This window comes from Ranitomeya imitator, chromosome 10, assembly GCF_032444005.1.
Source record: "Ranitomeya imitator isolate aRanImi1 chromosome 10, aRanImi1.pri, whole genome shotgun sequence".
Lineage (NCBI taxonomy): Eukaryota > Metazoa > Chordata > Amphibia > Anura > Dendrobatidae > Ranitomeya > Ranitomeya imitator.
Window position 1 is genome coordinate 144142955 of NC_091291.1, and position 18734 is coordinate 144161688.

Consider the following 18734-nt stretch of genomic DNA (forward strand, 5'->3'; position numbering starts at 1 on the left):
AGGAGAGCTCTATAATCACTATAATCAGCTGCAGTAACAGAGTCTATCCACCAGAGGTCAGCAGAGCTGTATATGCACTATAATCAGCTGCAGTAGCAGAGTTTATCCACCAACGGTCAGGAGAGCTCTTTAATCACTATAATCAGCTGCAGTAGCAGAGTCTATCCACCAGGGGTCATCAGAGCTCCATATTCACTATAATCAGCTGCAGTAGCAGAGTCTATCCACCAGAGGTCATCAGAGCTCCATATTCACTGTAATCAGCTGCAGTAGCAGATTCCATCCACCAGAGGTCATCAGAGGTCTATAATCACTATATTCAGCTGCAGTAGCAGAGTTTATCCACCAACGGTCAGGAGAGCTCTATAATCACTATATTCAGCTGCCGTAGCAGAGTCTGTCCACCAGGGGTCAGCAGAGCTCTATATTCACTATAATCAGCTGCAGTAGCAGAGTTTATCCACCAACGGTCAGGAGAGCTCTATAATCACTATAATCAGCTGCAGTAGCAGAGTCTATCCACCAGAGGTCAGCAGAGCTCTATAGTCACTATAATCAGCTGCAGTAGCAGTGTCTATCCACCAGAGGTCAGCAGAGCTGTATATGCACTATAATCAGCTGCAGTAGCAGAGTTTATCCACCAACGGTCAGGAGAGCTCTTTAATCACTATAATCAGCTGCAGTAGCAGAGTCTATCCACCAGGGGTCATCAGAGCTCCATATTCACTATAATCAGCTGCAGTAGCAGAGTCTATCCACCAGGGGTCATCAGATTTCCGTATTCACTATAATCAGCTGCAGTAGCAGAGTCTATCCACCAGAGGTCAGCAGAGCTCTATATTCACTATAATCAGCTGTAGTAGCAGAGTTTTGCCCCCAGAGGTCAGCAGAGCTTTAAATTTTGTGTTGATGCAGTGCTAGTAATATTCCACTAGATGTCAGCAGAGCACCTTCATTATTGACTGCAATATCAATGAATTTCCACCAGATGTCAGCGGAGCTCTGTTTCGTGGCTGCAGTATTAAAGATGTTTCACCACCAGAGGTCAGCATCGCTCCTTATTCGCTATAGGTTGCTGCAATTGCCTGCATCAGTCAGTTTATGGGTTCGCGTCAGCAGGAGGTTTGTCCTCGGCGGCTCCTGTACTGTGATGTCCGCTCTCAGCGCTGGATGAATGCGGCAGTCACGCAGGTAACATGACACGTTGTACAGTCTGAGGAGACACAAAACGCAGACAGAGCGCAGACTGCGACACCTCTGCACCCACACAGGAAGCAGCAGGTCAGACACGGTGTCAGGTAACTATGGCAACTGCACAATGTGTCAATAATAGAAGCAAAGGAACATTACAGAGCGTCAGACAGTGACAGACGGCGCATGGAGCGACAGACAGAGACTGACAGACAGACGGCGCATGGAGAGACAGACAGAGACTGACAGACAGACGGCGCATGGAGAGACAGACAGAGACTGACAGACAGACGGCGCATGGAGAGACAGACAGAGACTGACAGACAGACGGCGCATGGAGAGACAGACAGAGACTGACAGACAGACGGCGCATGGAGAGACAGACAGAGACTGACAGACAGACGGCGCATGGAGAGACAGACAGAGACTAACAGACAGACGGCGCATGGAGAGACAGACAGAGACTGACAGACAGACGGCGCATGGAGAGACAGACAGAGACTGACAGACAGACGGCGCATGGAGAGACAGACAGAGACTGACAGACAGACGGCGCATGGAGAGACAGACAGAGACTGACAGACAGACGGCGCATGGAGAGACAGACAGATGGCGCACCAAGCGACAGTGACAGACGCAGCACATGGAGCGTCAGACAGTGACAGAAAGACGGCGCATGGAGCGACTGACAGTGACTGACAGCCGGACGGCTCACAGAGCGACACAGTGACCGACAGACAGTGACACAAACACGGCGCATGGAGTGACAGACGGCGCACGGAGCAACAGATATTCACAGACAGTGCATGGAGCTACAGACAGATGGCGCACGGAGCGACAGTGACAGACAGATGGTGCACGTAGCGACAGACAGTAACAGACAGACGGCGCATGGAGCATCAGACAGTGACTGACAGACAGATGGCGCACGGAGCGTCAGACAGTGACAGATAGATGGCGCATGGTGCGACTGACAGTGACTGACAGCCGGAAGGCTCACAGAGCGACACAGTGACCGACCGACAGACAGTAACAGAAACACGGCGCATGGAGTAAGAGACAGTGAGCGACAGACGGTGCACAGAGCGACAGACAGACGGCGCACGGAGCAACAGACAGTGCATGGAGCTACAGACAGTGCATGGGGCTACAGACAGTGCATGGAGCTACAGACAGTGCATGGAGCTACAGACAGTGCATGGAGCTACAGACAGTGACAGATGGCGCACGGAATAACAGACAGTGACAGACAGACTGCACACGGAGCAACAGTGACAGACAGACGGTGCACGTAGCGACCGACAGTAACAGACAGACGGCACATGGAGCATCAGACAGTGACAGACAGATGGTGCACAGAGCGACAGACAGTGACAGACACAGCGCATGGAGTGACAGACAGTGACAGATGGCGCACGGAGGGACAGACAGTGACAGATGGTGCACAGAGCGACAGACAGTGACAGACACAGCGCATGGAGTGACAGATCGTGACAGATGGCGCACGGAGGGACAGACAGTGACAGATGGCGCACGGAGGAACAGACAGTGACAGACAGATGGCGCACAAAGTGGCAGACAGTGACAGACGGCGCACGGGGCAATAGACTGACAGCACACAGAGCGACAGACAGTGACTGACAAACGGCGCACGGAGCGATACACAGTGACAGACGGCGCACGGATCGACAGACAGCGCACAAAGTGTCAGACAGTTCCAGATGGCGCTAGGAGGGACAGACAGTGACAAAGACGGCACATGGAGTGACACAGTGACTGACAGACGGCACACGGAGCGACAGACAGACGGAGCAACAGACAGCGCGACACAGTGACAGACAGCGCACGAAGCATCAAACTGTGACAGATGGCGCAAGGAGCGACAGACAGTGACAGACAGCGCACTGAGTGACAAAGACATTGCACGGAGCAACAGACAGTGACAGACGGCGCACTGAGTGACAGACAGTGACTTACAGATGGCGCAAGGAGCGACAGGCAGTGACAGACAGCGCACTGACTGACAGTGGCAGACAGAAGGTGCACAGAGTGACAGACAGTGACAGACGGCATTCGGAGAGACAGACGGCGCATGAGCGACAGATAGTGACAGATGGCCCATAAGCGACAGACCACACGGTGCAACAGACAGTGACAGACAGCACACGGAGTGAAAGACAGACGGCGCACTGTGACATATGGTGCATGGAGTGGCAGACAGTGACAGACAGACGGCACACGGAGTGGCAGACAATGACAGACAGCGCATGGAGTGACTAACAGTGACAGACAGCGCATGGTGTGACAGACAGATGGCGCACGGAGCAACAGACAGTGACAGACTGATGGCGCACGGAGCAACAGTGACAGACAGATGGCGCACGGAGCCACAGACTGTGACAGACAGATGGTGCATGGAGTGACAGACAGACAGCGCACAGAGCGAATGACATTGACAGACAGATGGCGCACGGAGCCACAGACTGTGACAGACAGATGGTGCATGGAGTGACAGACAGACAGCGCACAGAGCGAATGACATTGACAGACAGATGGCGCACGGAGCGGCAGACAGTGACAGAAAGACGGTGCATGGAGCGACAGACAGTGACAGATGGTGCACGGAGCAACAGACAGTGACAGAAAGACGGTGCATGGAGTGACAGATGGCGCATGGAGCGACAGACAGTGACAGATGGTGCACGGAGCAACAGACAGTGACAGAAAGACAGCGCTCGGAGTGACAGACAGACGGCCCACGGAGCGACAGACCGTAACAGACTGATGGCGCACGGAGCGACAATGACAGACAGATGGCGCACGGAGCCACAGACAGTGACAGAAAGATGGTGCATGGAGTGACAGACAGACAGCGCACATATCGACAGTGACAGACGGCTCACGGAGCGACTGACATTGACAGACAGATGGCGCACGGAGCGACAGACAGTGACAGAAAGACGGTGCATGGAGTGACAGATGGCGCACGGAGCGACAGACAGTGACAGATGGCGCACGGAGCGACAGACAGTGACAGAAAGACGGTGCATGGAGTGACAGATGGCGCACGGAGCGACAGACAGTGACAGATGGTGCACGGAGCGACAGAGAGTGACAGAAAGACGGTGCATGGAGTGACAGATGGCGCACGGAGCGACAGACAGGGACAGATGGTGCACGGAGCAACAGACAGTGACAGAAAGACAGCACACGGAGTGACAGACCGTAACAGACTGATGGCGCACGGAGCCACAGACAGTGACAGACAGATGGTGCATGGTGTGACAGACAGATGGCGCACGGAGTGACAGACAGTGACAGATGGCGCACGGAGCGACAGACAGTGACAGATGGCGCACGGAGCGACAGACAGTGACAGATGGCGCACGGAGCGACAGACAGTGACAGATGGCGCACGGAGCGACAGACAGTGACAGATGGCGCACGGAGCGACAGACAGTGACAGATGGCGCACGGAGCGACAGACAGTGACAGATGGCGCACGGAGCGACAGACAGTGACAGATGGCGCACGGAGCGACAGACAGTGACAGATGGCGCACGGAGCGACAGACAGTGACAGATGGCGCACGGAGCGACAGACAGTGACAGATGGCGCACGGAGCGACAGACAGTGACAGATGGCGCACGGAGCGACAGACAGTGACAGATGGCGCACGGAGCGACAGACAGTGACAGATGGGGCACGGAGCGACAGACAGTGACAGATGGCGCACGGAGCGACAGACAGTGACAGATGGCGCACGGAGCGACAGACAGTGACAGATGGCGCACGGAGCGACAGACAGTGACAGATGGCGCACGGAGCGACAGACAGTGACAGATGGCGCACGGAGCGACAGACAGTGACAGATGGCGCACGGAGCGACAGACAGTGACAGATGGCGCACGGAGCGACAGACAGTGACAGATGGCGCACGGAGCGACAGACAGTGACAGATGGCGCACGGAGCGACAGACAGTGACAGATGGCGCACGGAGCGACAGACAGTGACAGAAAGACGGTGCATGGAGTGACAGATGGCGCACGGAGCGACAGACAGTGACAGATGGTGCACGGAGCGACAGAGAGTGACAGAAAGACGGTGCATGGAGTGACAGATGGCGCACGGAGCGACAGACAGTGACAGATGGTGCACGGAGCAACAGACAGTGACAGAAAGACAGCACACGGAGTGACAGACCGTAACAGACTGATGGCGCACGGAGCCACAGACAGTGACAGACAGATGGCGCACGGAGCGACAGACAGTGACAGAAAGACGGTGCATGGAGTGACAGATGGCGCACGGAGTGACAGATGGTGCATGGAGTGACAGATGGTGCACGGAGCGACAGACAGTGACAGATGGCGCACGGAGCGACAGACAGTGACAGATGGCGCACGGAGCGACAGACAGTGACAGATGGCGCACGGAGCGACAGACAGTGACAGATGGCGCACGGAGCGACAGACAGTGACAGATGGCGCACGGAGCGACAGACAGTGACAGATGGCGCACGGAGCGACAGACAGTGACAGATGGCGCACGGAGCGACAGAGCGCACATGGAGCAATAGACAACCGCGTGCGAAGGGTCTAACAAGATGGCGCCTGGAAGGTCAGACAAGACGGCACACGGAGCGACAGATGGCAGCAGATGGCGCAGAGAGCGACAGACCGCCCATGGAGCTTCACAGCGAGTGACAGGCAGCACACTGAGCGACACAAGACTGCAGCAATGTGATTGACAGAAGTCAGTGACACACCGTCCGTAAGTCGCCTCTCAGCACCTGGAGCACTGACACTGCACGTTGTTGCTCTGAGAATCCGGTGGATCCTGCTCCTTGAAACTAGATCCACTGGATTCCCAGCCCTCGGTGATCAGGTCTCCTGATCATGCGATTGTTGTGGGTTTTTGTGGCTCCACAGAGAGTAGACAAGACAAGAGGGAAAGACGACACAAAGTGCAGAGCGCTTCCTGTGTACACGGTGACGTCCCCGGTGACCGCGCCACGAGCCGATGCATCACTCATTAGTCAGTGACTAATTTTCCTGCTCACATGGCTGATAATGAGGCGCAGTGATGGCCGTGTGTCTGATGGATGATCACACACAGTGTAATGTAGATCTCGCCTTTATCACCAGTTTGTGGCCAGTATGACACAGGAGAGACTGGTGGAGACCAGTGTGAGCGAGACGGGTGCAGAGAGGCGATGGCGGAGAACAAGCTGATGACACGGGACAATCGCACAAATGGGGAGAATCCGCGGAGGGTCGTGCAGCGACCGGCGACTTCTGCCGCAGCTTCGGTGACTTTTTCCCCGTCCCCACGTCCGTGTCTGTCACGCATCGGGCGCAGGAGGCTCCTGTTATAGCGCTGCACCGCTCGCTGCTGATTAACTCTTTAGATGCCAGGAGGCTCCTGTTATAGCGCTGCTCGCTGCTGATTAACTCTTTAGATGCCAGGAGGCTCCTGTTATAGCGCTGCTCGCTGCTGATTAACTCTTTAGATGCCAGGAGGCTCCTGTTATAGCGCTGCTCGCTGCTGATTAACTGTGTAGATGCCAGGAGGCTCCTGTTATAGCGCTGCTCGCTGCTGATTAACTCTTTAGATGCCAGGAGGCTCCTGTTATAGCGCTGCTCGCTGCTGATTAACTCTTTAGATGCCAGGAGGCTCCTGTTATGGCGCTGCTCGCTGCTGATTAACTCTTTAGATGCCAGGAGGCTCCTGTTATAGCGCTGCTCGCTGCTGATTAACTGTGTAGATGCCAGGAGGCTCCTGTTATAGCGCTGCTCGCTGCTGATTAACTCTTTAGATGCCAGGAGGCTCCTGTTATGGCGCTGCTCGCTGCTGATTAACTCTTTAGATGCCAGGAGGCTCCTGTTATAGCGCTGCTCGCTGCTGATTAACTCTTTAGATGCCAGGAGGCTCCTGTTATAGCGCTGCTCGCTGCTGATTAACTGTGTAGATGCCAGGAGGCTCCTGTTATAGCGCTGCTCGCTGCTGATTAACTCTTTAGATGCCAGGAGGCTCCTGTTATAGCGCTGCTCGCTGCTGATTAACTCTTTAGATGCCAGGAGGCTCCTGTTATAGCGCTGCTCGCTGCTGATTAACTCTTTAGATGCCAGGAGGCTCCTGTTATAGCGCTGCTCGCTGCTGATTAACTCTTTAGATGCCAGGAGGCTCCTGTTATAGCGCTGCTCGCTGCTGATTAACTCTTTAGATGCCAGGAGGCTCCTGTTATGGCGCTGCTCGCTGCTTATTAACTCTTTAGATGCCAGGAGGCTCCTGTTATAGCGCTGCTCGCTGCTGATTAACTGTGTAGATGCCAGGAGGCTCCTGTTATAGCGCTGCTCGCTGCTGATTAACTCTTTAGATGCCAGGAGGCTCCTGTTATAGCGCTGCTCGCTGCTGATTAACTCTTTAGATGCCAGGAGGCTCCTGTTATAGCGCTGCTCGCTGCTGATTAACTCTTTAGATGCCAGGAGGCTCCTGTTATAGCGCTGCTCGCTGCTGATTAACTCTTTAGATGCCAGGAGGCTCCTGTTATAGCGCTGCACCGCTCGCTGCTGATTAACTCTTTAGATGCCAGGAGGCTCCTGTTATAGCGCTGCTCGCTGCTGATTAACTCTTTAGATGCCAGGAGGCTCCTGTTATAGCGCTGCTCGCTGCTGATTAACTCTTTAGATGCCAGGAGGCTCCTGTTATAGCGCTGCTCGCTGCTGATTAACTCTTTAGATGCCAGGAAGCTCCTGTTATAGCGCTGCTCGCTGCTGATTAACTCTTTAGATGCCAGGAGGCTCCTGTTATAGCGCTGCTCGCTGCTGATTAACTCTTTAGATGCCAGGAGGCTCCTGTTATAGCGCTGCTCGCTGCTGATTAACTCTTTAGATGCCAGGAGGCTCCTGTTATAGCGCTGCTCGCTGCTGATTAACTCTTTAGATGCCAGGAGGCTCCTGTTATAGCGCTGCACCGCTCGCTGCTGATTAACTCTTTAGATGCCAGGAGGCTCCTGTTATAGCGCTGCTCGCTGCTGATTAACTCTTTAGATGCCAGGAGGCTCCTGTTATAGCGCTGCTCGCTGCTGATTAACTCTTTAGATGCCAGGAGGCTCCTGTTATAGCGCTGCTCGCTGCTGATTAACTCTTTAGATGCCAGGAAGCTCCTGTTATAGCGCTGCTCGCTGCTGATTAACTGTGTAGATGCCAGGAGGCTCCTGTTATAGCGCTGCACCGCTCGCTGCTGATTAACTCTTTAGATGCCGCTGTCTCTAGTGGTTGGCGCAGATCACCGGTGACCCCATTCGCAGAGCTCGCACGACGTCCCCTCGCTCCAGGAGGCGCCTCATGTGGTGCGACGTTATTTTCTTTACCTTATGTCCAGTATTTTGTTGGCTGCAGAGGCACAGACCCCTCCACGGCGCCGATGTACTTGGGGGTCTTCATCCTGCCTCATCACTTTTCTGTCCTGGTTTTTCTGCTGATGATGGGGGGTGTGAATACTTATGTAAACTTGTACTTTGCTTTGCAGTAAGAACAATGGAAGGTAAACAGATAAGCGGGGTGGGGGGTGATGGGTGTGTGGGGGGTGATGGGTGTGTGGGGGGTGATGGGTGTGTGGGGGGTGATGGGTGTGTGGGGGGTGATGGGTGTGTGGGGGGTGATGGGTGTGTGGGGGGTGATGGGTGTGTGGGGGGTGATGGGTGTGTGGGGGGTGCCGCCTGTCGCTTTATGGCGCTGGGAAGCTGCTGTTTCCGTAGGAGGTAAATGATCTTCTAGATTCCTCTCCGCAGACCCGGGCGATTCACAGGCGTCTGGTGCCAGCGGACGAGCCGGGTTGCTCCAGAATGTGAGTGAGGGGAATCTCCGGCCTTAGGAGCCGACAATCTATACTGTGGGGGGGACACAAGAACCTGACGGCTCATCCATGCAGGACCCTGGGAAAGCAGGGTGACATCTCTGTGCTGTGATGTTGCCATGTGCAGGTATGAGGGCCGCTCCCTGTATCCCGCTCATATTGGGGTGTTGTGGGGGCTGTGTATTCAGCTGTCACCTTCCGTGGGAACGACGAGGCCGCTGCTGCCCGATATTAGCACCATATTCTTATAGAAGTGGCGCATGGAGCCGCGACACTTCACTGATGCATTTGGCGCAGCTCGTGGCCGCTGCATTCACACCTCGCAGTCACCTCATGGATTTTGTTGTAAATTTAGCAACAATTTTTCCTCTAGTTTTGTAAACTTCACTGCAGAGAACGTATCGCAGCTGTGACTGCGCCGGGGAGGCGTCCGATCAGAAGTCGCAGGAACAGAAAGATCTCGGTGGCGTCGCTCCTACGTGACTGACAGTAAAGTTGTAGGAGAATTGGGGTCAGAAATCCGCCAGGCTCCGCTTCCTCGTGACGCCGCGGTGGACAATGTGCCGCCATTCTCGTCTCGTCACTGTAGGCTCCTGGGGCCGTTCACACCTTCCGGTCAGGATGAGGTTTGTGTCTTGGGACATTTCTGTGTTCTCCAGCTCAATTTATCCCAAACCTGCGACTCGTGAAACGTGACGACCGCAGCGTGTGAACGCGTCCTCCATGTTACTCTGGGGCAGTTATGGTGCCGGGCGGCTCCTTCATGGGGGAGGACACAGCTGTGAGGAGCAGAGCACAGGCTGCGGGAACTGTCCCCTCCCCCGGTCCACGGGCTCCACTTACGTCACTGTCCCAGATAAACCTGAGCGGTGACTCGTCGGGCAGGACACAACCTGAGCGCAGACACAGCTGCCGGGACGCCACATCCCGAGTCCTGACCCGAGGAGCCTGCCGCAGAGCCCAGGACGCCACATCCCGAGTCCTGACCCGAGGAGCCTGCCGCAGAGCCCAGGACGCCACATCCCGAGTCCTGACCCGAGGAGCCTGCCGCAGAGCCCAGGAGGCCACATCCCGAGTCCTGACCCGAGGAGCCTGCCACAGAGCCCAGGACGCCACATCCCGAGTCCTGACCGGAGGAGCCTGCCACAGAGCCCAGGACGCCACATCCCGAGTCCTGACCGGAGGAGCCTGCCACAGAGCCCAGGACGCCACATCCCGAGTCCTGACCGGAGGAGCCTGCCGCAGAGCCCAGGACGCCACATCCTGAGTCCTGACCGGAGGAGCCTGCCGCAGAGCCCAGGACGCCACATCCCGAGTCCTGACCGGAGGAGCCTGCCGCAGAGCCCAGGACGCCACATCCCGAGTCCTGACCGGAGGAGCCTGCCGCAGAGCCCAGGACGCCACATCCCGAGTCCTGACCGGAGGAGCCTGCCGCAGAGCCCAGGACGCCACATCCCGAGTCCTGACCCGAGGAGCCTGCCGCAGAGCCCAGGAGGCCACATCCCGAGTCCTGACCGGAGGAGCCTGCCGCAGAGCCCAGGACGCCACATCCCGAGTCCTGACCCGAGGAGCCTGCCGCAGAGCCCAGGAGGCCACATCCCGAGTCCTGACCGGAGGAGCCTGCCGCAGAGCCCAGGAGGCCACATCCCGAGTCCTGACCCGAGGAGCCTGCCGCAGAGCCCAGGACGCCACATCCCGAGTCCTGACCGGAGGAGCCTGCCGCAGAGCCCAGGACGCCACATCCCGAGTCCTGACCCGAGGAGCCTGCCGCAGAGCCCAGGACGCCACATCCCGAGTCCTGACCGGAGGAGCCTGCCGCAGAGCCCAGGACGCCACATCCCGAGTCCTGACCCGAGGAGCCTGCCGCAGAGCCCAGGACGCCACATCCCGAGTCCTAATACAATTATTAGGTTCTGTAGAAGGAAGTAGATCTGGGTATTTATTATGATGGAATATAGGCTGAACTGGATGGACAAATGTCTTTTTTCGGCCTTACTAACTATGTTACTATGTTACTATTACTAACTATGAGTCCTGACCGGAGGAGCCTGCCGCAGAGCCCAGGACGCCACATCCCGAGTCCTGACCGGAGGAGCCTGCCGCAGAGCCCAGGAGGCCACATCCCGAGTCCTGACCGGAGGAGCCTGCCGCAGAGCCCAGGAGGCCACATCCCGAGTCCTGACCCGAGGAGCCTGCCGCAGAGCCCAGGAGGCCACATCCCGAGTCCTGACCGGAGGAGCCTGCCGCAGAGCCCAGGACGCCACATCCCGAGTCCTGACCCGAGGAGCCTGCCGCAGAGCCCAGGACGCCACATCCCGAGTCCTGACCCGAGGAGCCTGCCGCAGAGCCCAGGACGCCACATCCCGAGTCCTGACCGGAGGAGCCTGCCGCAGAGCCCAGGACGCCACATCCCGAGTCCTGACCCGAGGAGCCTGCCGCAGAGCCCAGGACGCCACATCCCGAGTCCTGACCGGAGGAGCCTGCCGCAGAGCCCAGGACGCCACATCCTGAGTCCTGACCGGAGGAGCCTGCCGCAGAGCCCAGGAGGCCACATCCCGAGTCCTGACCCGAGGAGCCTGCCGCAGAGCCCAGGACGCCACATCCCGAGTCCTGACCGGAGGAGCCTGCCGCAGAGCCCAGGACGCCACATCCCGAGTCCTGACCGGAGGAGCCTGCCGCAGAGCCCAGGACGCCACATCCCGAGTCCTGACCGGAGGAGCCTGCCGCAGAGCCCAGGAAGCCACATTCCGAGTCCTGACCCGAGGAGCCTGCCGCAGAGCCCAGGAGGCCACATCCCGAGTCCTGACCCGAGGAGCCTGCCGCAGAGCCCAGGACGCCACATCCCGAGTCCTGACCGGAGGAGCCTGCCGCAGAGCCCAGGACGCCACATCCCGAGTCCTGACCGGAGGAGCCTGCCGCAGAGCCCAGGACGCCACATCCTGAGTCCTGACCGGAGGAGCCTGCCGCAGAGCCCAGGACGCCACATCCTGAGTCCTGACCGGAGGAGCCTGCCGCAGAGCCCAGGAGGCCACATCCCGAGTCCTGACCCGAGGAGCCTGCCGCAGAGCCCAGGACGCCACATCCCGAGTCCTGACCGGAGGAGCCTGCCGCAGAGCCCAGGACGCCACATCCCGAGTCCTGACCGGAGGAGCCTGCCGCAGAGCCCAGGACGCCACATCCCGAGTCCTGACCGGAGGAGCCTGCCGCAGAGCCCAGGAAGCCACATTCCGAGTCCTGACCCGAGGAGCCTGCCGCAGAGCCCAGGACGCCACATCCCGAGTCCTGACCGGAGGAGCCTGCCGCAGAGCCCAGGAGGCCACATCCCGAGTCCTGACCGGAGGAGCCTGCCGCAGAGCCCAGGAGGCCACATCCCGAGTCCTGACCGGAGGAGCCTGCCGCAGAGCCCAGGAGGCCACATCCCGAGTCCTGACCCGAGGAGCCTGCCGCAGAGCCCAGGACGCCACATCCCGAGTCCTGACCGGAGGAGCCAGCCGCAGAGCCCAGGACGCCACATCCCGAGTCCTGACCGGAGGAGCCTGCCGCAGAGCCCAGGACGCCACATCCCGAGTCCTGACCGGAGGAGCCTGCCGCAGAGCCCAGGAAGCCACATTCCGAGTCCTGACCCGAGGAGCCTGCCGCAGAGCCCAGGACGCCACATCCCGAGTCCTGACCGGAGGAGCCTGCCGCAGAGCCCAGGACGCCACATCCCGAGTCCTGACCGGAGGAGCCTGCCGCAGAGCCCAGGACGCCACATCCCGAGTCCTGACCGGAGGAGCCTGCCGCAGAGCCCAGGAGGCCACATCCCGAGTCCTGACCGGAGGAGCCTGCCGCAGAGCCCAGGAGGCCACATCCCGAGTCCTGACCCGAGGAGCCTGCCGCAGAGCCCAGGACGCCACATCCCGAGTCCTGACCCGAGGAGCCTGCCGCAGAGCCCAGGACGCCACATCCCGAGTCCTGACCGGAGGAGCCTGCCGCAGAGCCCAGGACGCCACATCCCGAGTCCTGACCGGAGGAGCCTGCCGCAGAGCCCAGGACGCCACATCCCGAGTCCTGACCGGAGGAGCCTGCCGCAGAGCCCAGGAAGCCACATTCCGAGTCCTGACCCGAGGAGCCTGCCGCAGAGCCCAGGACGCCACATCCCGAGTCCTGACCGGAGGAGCCTGCCGCAGAGCCCAGGACGCCACATCCCGAGTCCTGACCGGAGGAGCCTGCCGCAGAGCCCAGGACGCCACATCCCGAGTCCTGACCGGAGGAGCCTGCCGCAGAGCCCAGGACGCCACATCCCGAGTCCTGACCCGAGGAGCCTGCCGCAGAGCCCAGGACGCCACTCTTCTCACGTACGTCATTAGATTGGCATCTCTCCTGCCACGTCTGTGATAATGAGGGGCATTTTATTATTCTCACCTGTATTAGATTGTGCCACAGTCCATGTGATGGAGGGCGGCTCTATTATTGGGGACAGTCAGGGCTGCATTAGATTGTCAGCTCTTCTTAAACAGGCCGGACGTTCGCGTGTGACGGGTTTCCCTGACACTGTAATCCCTGATTCTCAGCTAACAATACTTGGAGCATGGGGTTTTTGTGTGCGGTAATTCAGAGCTGCGCCCACCATCCGCCCCTGCGCCCGCCATCCGCCCCTGCGTCCGCCATCCGCCCCTGCGCCCGCCATCTGCCCTTGCGCCCGCCATCCGCCCTTGCGCCCGCCATCCGCCCCTGCGTCCGCCGTCCGCCCCTGCGTCCGCCGTCCGCCCCTGCGTCCGCCGTCCACCCCTGCGTCCGCCCTTGCGTCCGCCGTCCGCCCCTGCGTCCGCCATCCGCCCCTGCGTCCGCCGTCCGCCCCTGCGTCCGCCGTCCACCCCTGCGTCCGCCCTTGCGTCCGCCGTCCGCCCCTGCGTCCGCCATCCGCCCCTGCGTCCGCCGTCCGCCCCTGCGTCCCCCATCCGCCCCTGCGTCCCCCATCCGCCCCTGTGTCCCCCATCCGCCCCTGCGTCCGCCATCCGCCCCTGTGTCCCCCATCCGCCCCTGCGTCCGCCATCCGCCCCTGCGCCCGCCATCCGCCCTTGCGCCCCATCCGCCCTTGCGCCCGCCGTCCGCCCCTGCGTCCGCCCCTGCGTCCGCCGTCCGCCCCTGCGTCCGCCGTCCGCCCCTGCGTCCGCCGTCCGCCCCTGTGTCTGCCCTTGCGTCCGCCGTCCGCCCCTGCGTCCGCCATCCGCCCCTGCGTCCCCCATCCGCCCCTGCGCCCGCCATCCGCCCCTGCGCCCGCCATCCGCCCCTGCGTCCGCCATCCGCCCCTGCGTCCGCCATCCGCCCCTGCGTCCCCCATCCGCCCCTGCGTCCCCCATCCGCCCCTGCGCCCGCCATCCGCCCCTGCGCCCGCCATCCGCCCCTGCGCCCGCCATCCGCCCCTGCGCCCGCCATCCGCCGCACCCTGAGAGTCTCTGATAGACATTGACCCTGATTCATTGTCGCTTTTCTCCCATTTTCCAGAGTTTTCATTTTGGGTCTTTTTTTGGCAACTTTGAGCTAAAAAATCACAATAACCAGTTAAAGAAAAGTGATTGACTTTGAGCCGTAATGAAGAACTTGGTGAAACATCAGCGAACGTCACAAATGATCCATCGGCATCCGTCCGCTGTGTTTTCCTTCTTTCCTGGTTTCAGGATCTCTGCTTGCTGTCAGCGGTTCAGCCCGATGTCCTACCTCACAGCTGAAGGTTTGTTGCTCTTGTTTCCAGTCTGAGCTAAACATCAGCAGCACAAATGTCTCTGGCCTGAAGGTTCGTTCCAATGTGTCAGTAGGAGTTTGGGCTGTGCAGCTCGCAGAGGATTGTCCACACTGGATACAACTGTAACAGCCCCTCAGCTGTGAGAAGTCAGGTTCAGTCTCTGAGGCTGAATGTAAATAAGAATTTCACATTCACTGACAGCAAGCGGAGATCCTGCAAATAGTGAAGAATTGTAAGACGTGGGGAAGACTTGTTTGGTGAGAGCCCCTGTAACCTGAGCCTGGCTCACCCAGCGATGTTGCTGGGCATGCTGGGAGTTGTAGTCCTGCAGATGTGGGGTCTGAGCTGCTGCTGTTCTTGTCCTTGCAGGGTCCTGATGATCTGAGCGCTGGCACCGTCCGGACGTGACCGGCCCAGAAAGGTGAACACGGCGCTGCGGGAGGAATGTCACTAATGTGCCCGGATCCCGCCGGCGCTGCCATGGTGACGGCTGCCCTTCTCGCCAATCACTGCTGTCTTGGGAAACAATCACTTTCTTGGCACAAAGACTTTTTTTTTTTTGCATTTTTTTAATTTCCAGTTTGTAGAGGTCAGCGGTGCGGCGGCTGCACAGAGCGCTCTCCTCCGGCCTCCCCTCCGGCCTCCCCTCCCCTCCGGCCTCCCCTCCGGCCTCTCCTCCGGCCTCCCCTCCCCTCCGGCCTCTCCTCCGGCCTCTCCTCCGGCCTCTCCTCCGGCCTCCCCTCCCCTCCGGCCTCCCCTCCGGCCTCCCCTCCGGCCTCCCCTCCCCTCCGGCCTCCCCTCCGGCCTCTCCTCCGGCCTCCCCTCCGGCCTCTCCTCCGGCCTCTCCTCCGGCCTCCCCTCCGGCCTCCCCTCCGGCCTCTCCTCCGGCCTCCCCTCCGGCCTCTCCTCCGGCCTCTCCTCCGGTTTCGCGCTTTTTTTAATGCTAATTTTCAGCTGCGTTTTTCCAGCAAAGTCTATGACATTTCTGAAATCTCAGCGCTTGGTTTTCTCATCAGGATTTTGTGCTCTGCCTGGCTATCTGCACAATGGCGCAGGTCACTGTGGCCTCCAGGGTTTTTTTCTGCATTTTTCACCCATTGAAATTAATGGGTGGTGAAAACAACGCTGAAAAAAAACTGCACCATATAAATGCAGGTATTGGGTTTTTCTGCAGTTTTTGTGCCAAAGCCGGATTCTATAGAATAGAACTTTTCTTCCAGCACTAAACATTATCAGCATGCACAAGAGACACGTAGCATGGCGAAACCGCAGCAAAAAATGCAAGGAGAACAGGCTTTTTTTTCTGCACCTTTTTTCCTGCCAAGAGATCAGGTTTTGCTGCAGAAAAATAACGCTGAACAAAGCCTAGTGTGAACTTACTCCAGGTACGCAGCTTACAAAAATCAGCAGGTTTTGGAGTTTTTTTTGCTGTCTCTTGTGCATGCTGATAAAGTTTAGTGCCCCCCAAAAAAGCCTGATTTACCTTCCGTAGGTTACGAGCCAACGATCAGGAATAGCTGCGCTGTGGAGGCAGCACATGTCCACTGAACCCGCGGATTCACCGCGTCCAATACATTCTATGGGAGAAATAGACCCACCATCTGTCTGTGTCCGCGGGCGATCTGCCGGCGTCTGTGCACACATAGTGGACGTGGGACTCTAGAACTCCCCCCGCGGTGCTGTAACATTCTGTACGCTGCTTCATAAACACGCGGTGTCAGACCCGCAGCAGTTCTTCATCGTGGGCACATCCCTTAGGGTATGGCACCGGTCAGGAATAGCATGTTCGCTGCGCTCTAATCACACAGGTAAATCCGCATGTGATCACTGTGTTGGATGCATGCGGTTCAGTCCATTGTGGAAGATTCTGTTGTGGAGACGAACGTGTCGGCTGCAGATAATTGACATGCTGCGGCTCGTAATCCCGCAGCGCGGGGAGGGTACGCAGCGTTACATAGAAGCGCAGTGGTTAGGAGATTCCTATAAATCCACTGTGCTTGTATCCCAGAACAGAGGCGTCCAAACCACTGCTGCTCTGGATTGTGGACACGTACCTTTAGATTTTTGCACCAAAAATTAAACAAAAACCGACATCTGCCTTTTTTGCTGTGTTTTTGCTGCGTTTTTGCGCTCATTGCTTTCTATTGGTGAAAAAATGCTGCAAATGCAATGACAGAAGCGACAGGCTGCAGGTTGTAAAAATGAGTCGGACTGAGCAGGACATTTCTGAAATCCCATAACTTTTACCGGTCCTGTAAAACGCAGCTTAAAAATTGCATAAAAATGCAGCAAAAACTCTGCATGTGAACATCGCCAAACTCACATCCCGGCCGCCGTCTTGAGCGCGGTGAGTGCGGAGCCACGGACCCTAATGGAGGACTGGCGGAGCAGCACAGGGGGAGCTGGGGGCTAGGGGGTAATTAGGTTCCAGTCAAGAGGAAGCAGAGGATGCGTGGGGCGGTGTATAGTGTGTGTGATGGATGTACGGGGTGCGTGGGGCGGTGTATAGTGTGTGTGATGGGTGTGTGGGGTGCGTGGGGAGGTGCATAGGGCGTGTGTGATGGTTGTATGGGGTGCGTGGGATGGGTGTACAGGGTGCGTGGGGTGGTGTATAGTGTGTGTGATGGATGTACGGGGTGCGTGGGGCGGTGTATAGTGTGTGTGATGGATGTACGGGGTGCGTGGGGTGGTGTATAGTGTGTGTGATGGATGTACGGGGTGCGTGGGGCGGTGTATAGTGTGTGTGATGGATGTATGGGGTGCGTGGGGCGGTGTATAGTGTGTGTGATGGATGTACGGGGTGCGTGGGGCGGTGTATAGTGTGTGTGTGGGGTGCGTGGGGAGGTGCATAGGGCGTGTGTGATGGTTGTATGGGGTGCGTGGGATGGGTGTACAGGGTGCGTGGGGTGGTGTATAGTGTGTGTGATGGATGTACGGGGTGTGTGGCATGGTGCATAGGGCGTGTGTGATGGGTGTACGGGGTGTGGGGCGGTGTATACAGCGTGTGATGGATGTACGGGGTGCGTGGGGCGGTGTATAGGGCGTGTGTGATGTGTGTACGGGGTGCGTGGGGCGGTGTATAGTGTGTGTGTTGGGTGTACGGGGTGCGTGGGGCGGTGTATAGGGCGTGTGTGATGTGTGTACGGGGTGCGTGGGGCGGTGTATAGTGTGTGTGTTGGGTGTACGGGGTGCGTGGGGCGGTGTATAGTGTGTGAGATGGATGTACGGGGTGCGTGGGGCGGTGTATAGTGTGTGTGTTGGGTGTACGGGGTGCATGGGGCGGTGTATAGGGCGTGTGTGATGTGTGTACGGGGTGCGTGGGGCGGTGTATAGTGTGTGTGTTGGGTGTACGGGGTGCGTGGGGCGGTGTATAGGGCGTGTGTGATGTGTGTACGGGGTGCGTGGGGCGGTGTATAGTGTGTGAGATGGATGTACGGGGTGCGTGGGGCGGTGTATAGGGTGTGTGTGATGGGTGCGTGGGGCGGTGTATAGGGCGTGTGTGGGTGCGTGGGGCGGTGTATACAGCGTGTGATGGATGTACGGGGTGCGTGGGGCGGTGTATAGGGTGGATGTACGGGGTGCGTGGGGCGGTGTATAGGGCGTGTGTAATGGGTGTGTGGGGCGGTGTATACAGCGTGTGATGGGTGCGTGGGGCGGACGTACGAGATGTGTGGGATGGTGTATATGGAGGTGGTGAGTGTGGACCCCGAGGCGGTAATGCCGGCGTTCTGCGCAGACCCTCGGAGGTGACGCTGCGTCTTCTCTCACACAGTTGATGGCTTCTGCGCTGCACCTGAAGTCGGAGCGGCTGATGCCCGTACCGGACGGCGTTCCTGCAGCCAAGAAGCCCAGGTAAGAGGCCGCTCGTCATCCAGACCGCAGGGCGCACACTATGGCTGCGACCTCCTGCACCAGTGGAGGCAGAATGAAGACTTCATCAAGGTTGTGGAAAGTCCC

At 58.5% G+C, this 18734-nt stretch overlaps 1 protein-coding gene across 12 annotated transcripts in view; it reads left to right on the top strand.

Annotated features, from left to right (window-relative positions):
• Positions 1 to 1103: 1103 nt before the first annotated feature.
• FAM118B (family with sequence similarity 118 member B) overlaps positions 1104 to 18734 on the top strand; it is a 48809-nt gene continuing 31178 nt past the window's right edge. For 2 of the 12 annotated variants that reach the window (XM_069741618.1, XM_069741612.1), the window contains exons 1-3: positions 1105 to 1191; positions 15147 to 15198; positions 18550 to 18629. In XM_069741618.1, coding sequence (XP_069597719.1) covers positions 18553 to 18629 — 77 coding nt within the window. In that variant the 5' untranslated portion in view covers positions 1105 to 1191; positions 15147 to 15198; positions 18550 to 18552. The other 10 variants (XM_069741616.1, XM_069741610.1, XM_069741619.1 and 7 more) reach the window with 9 other exon arrangements.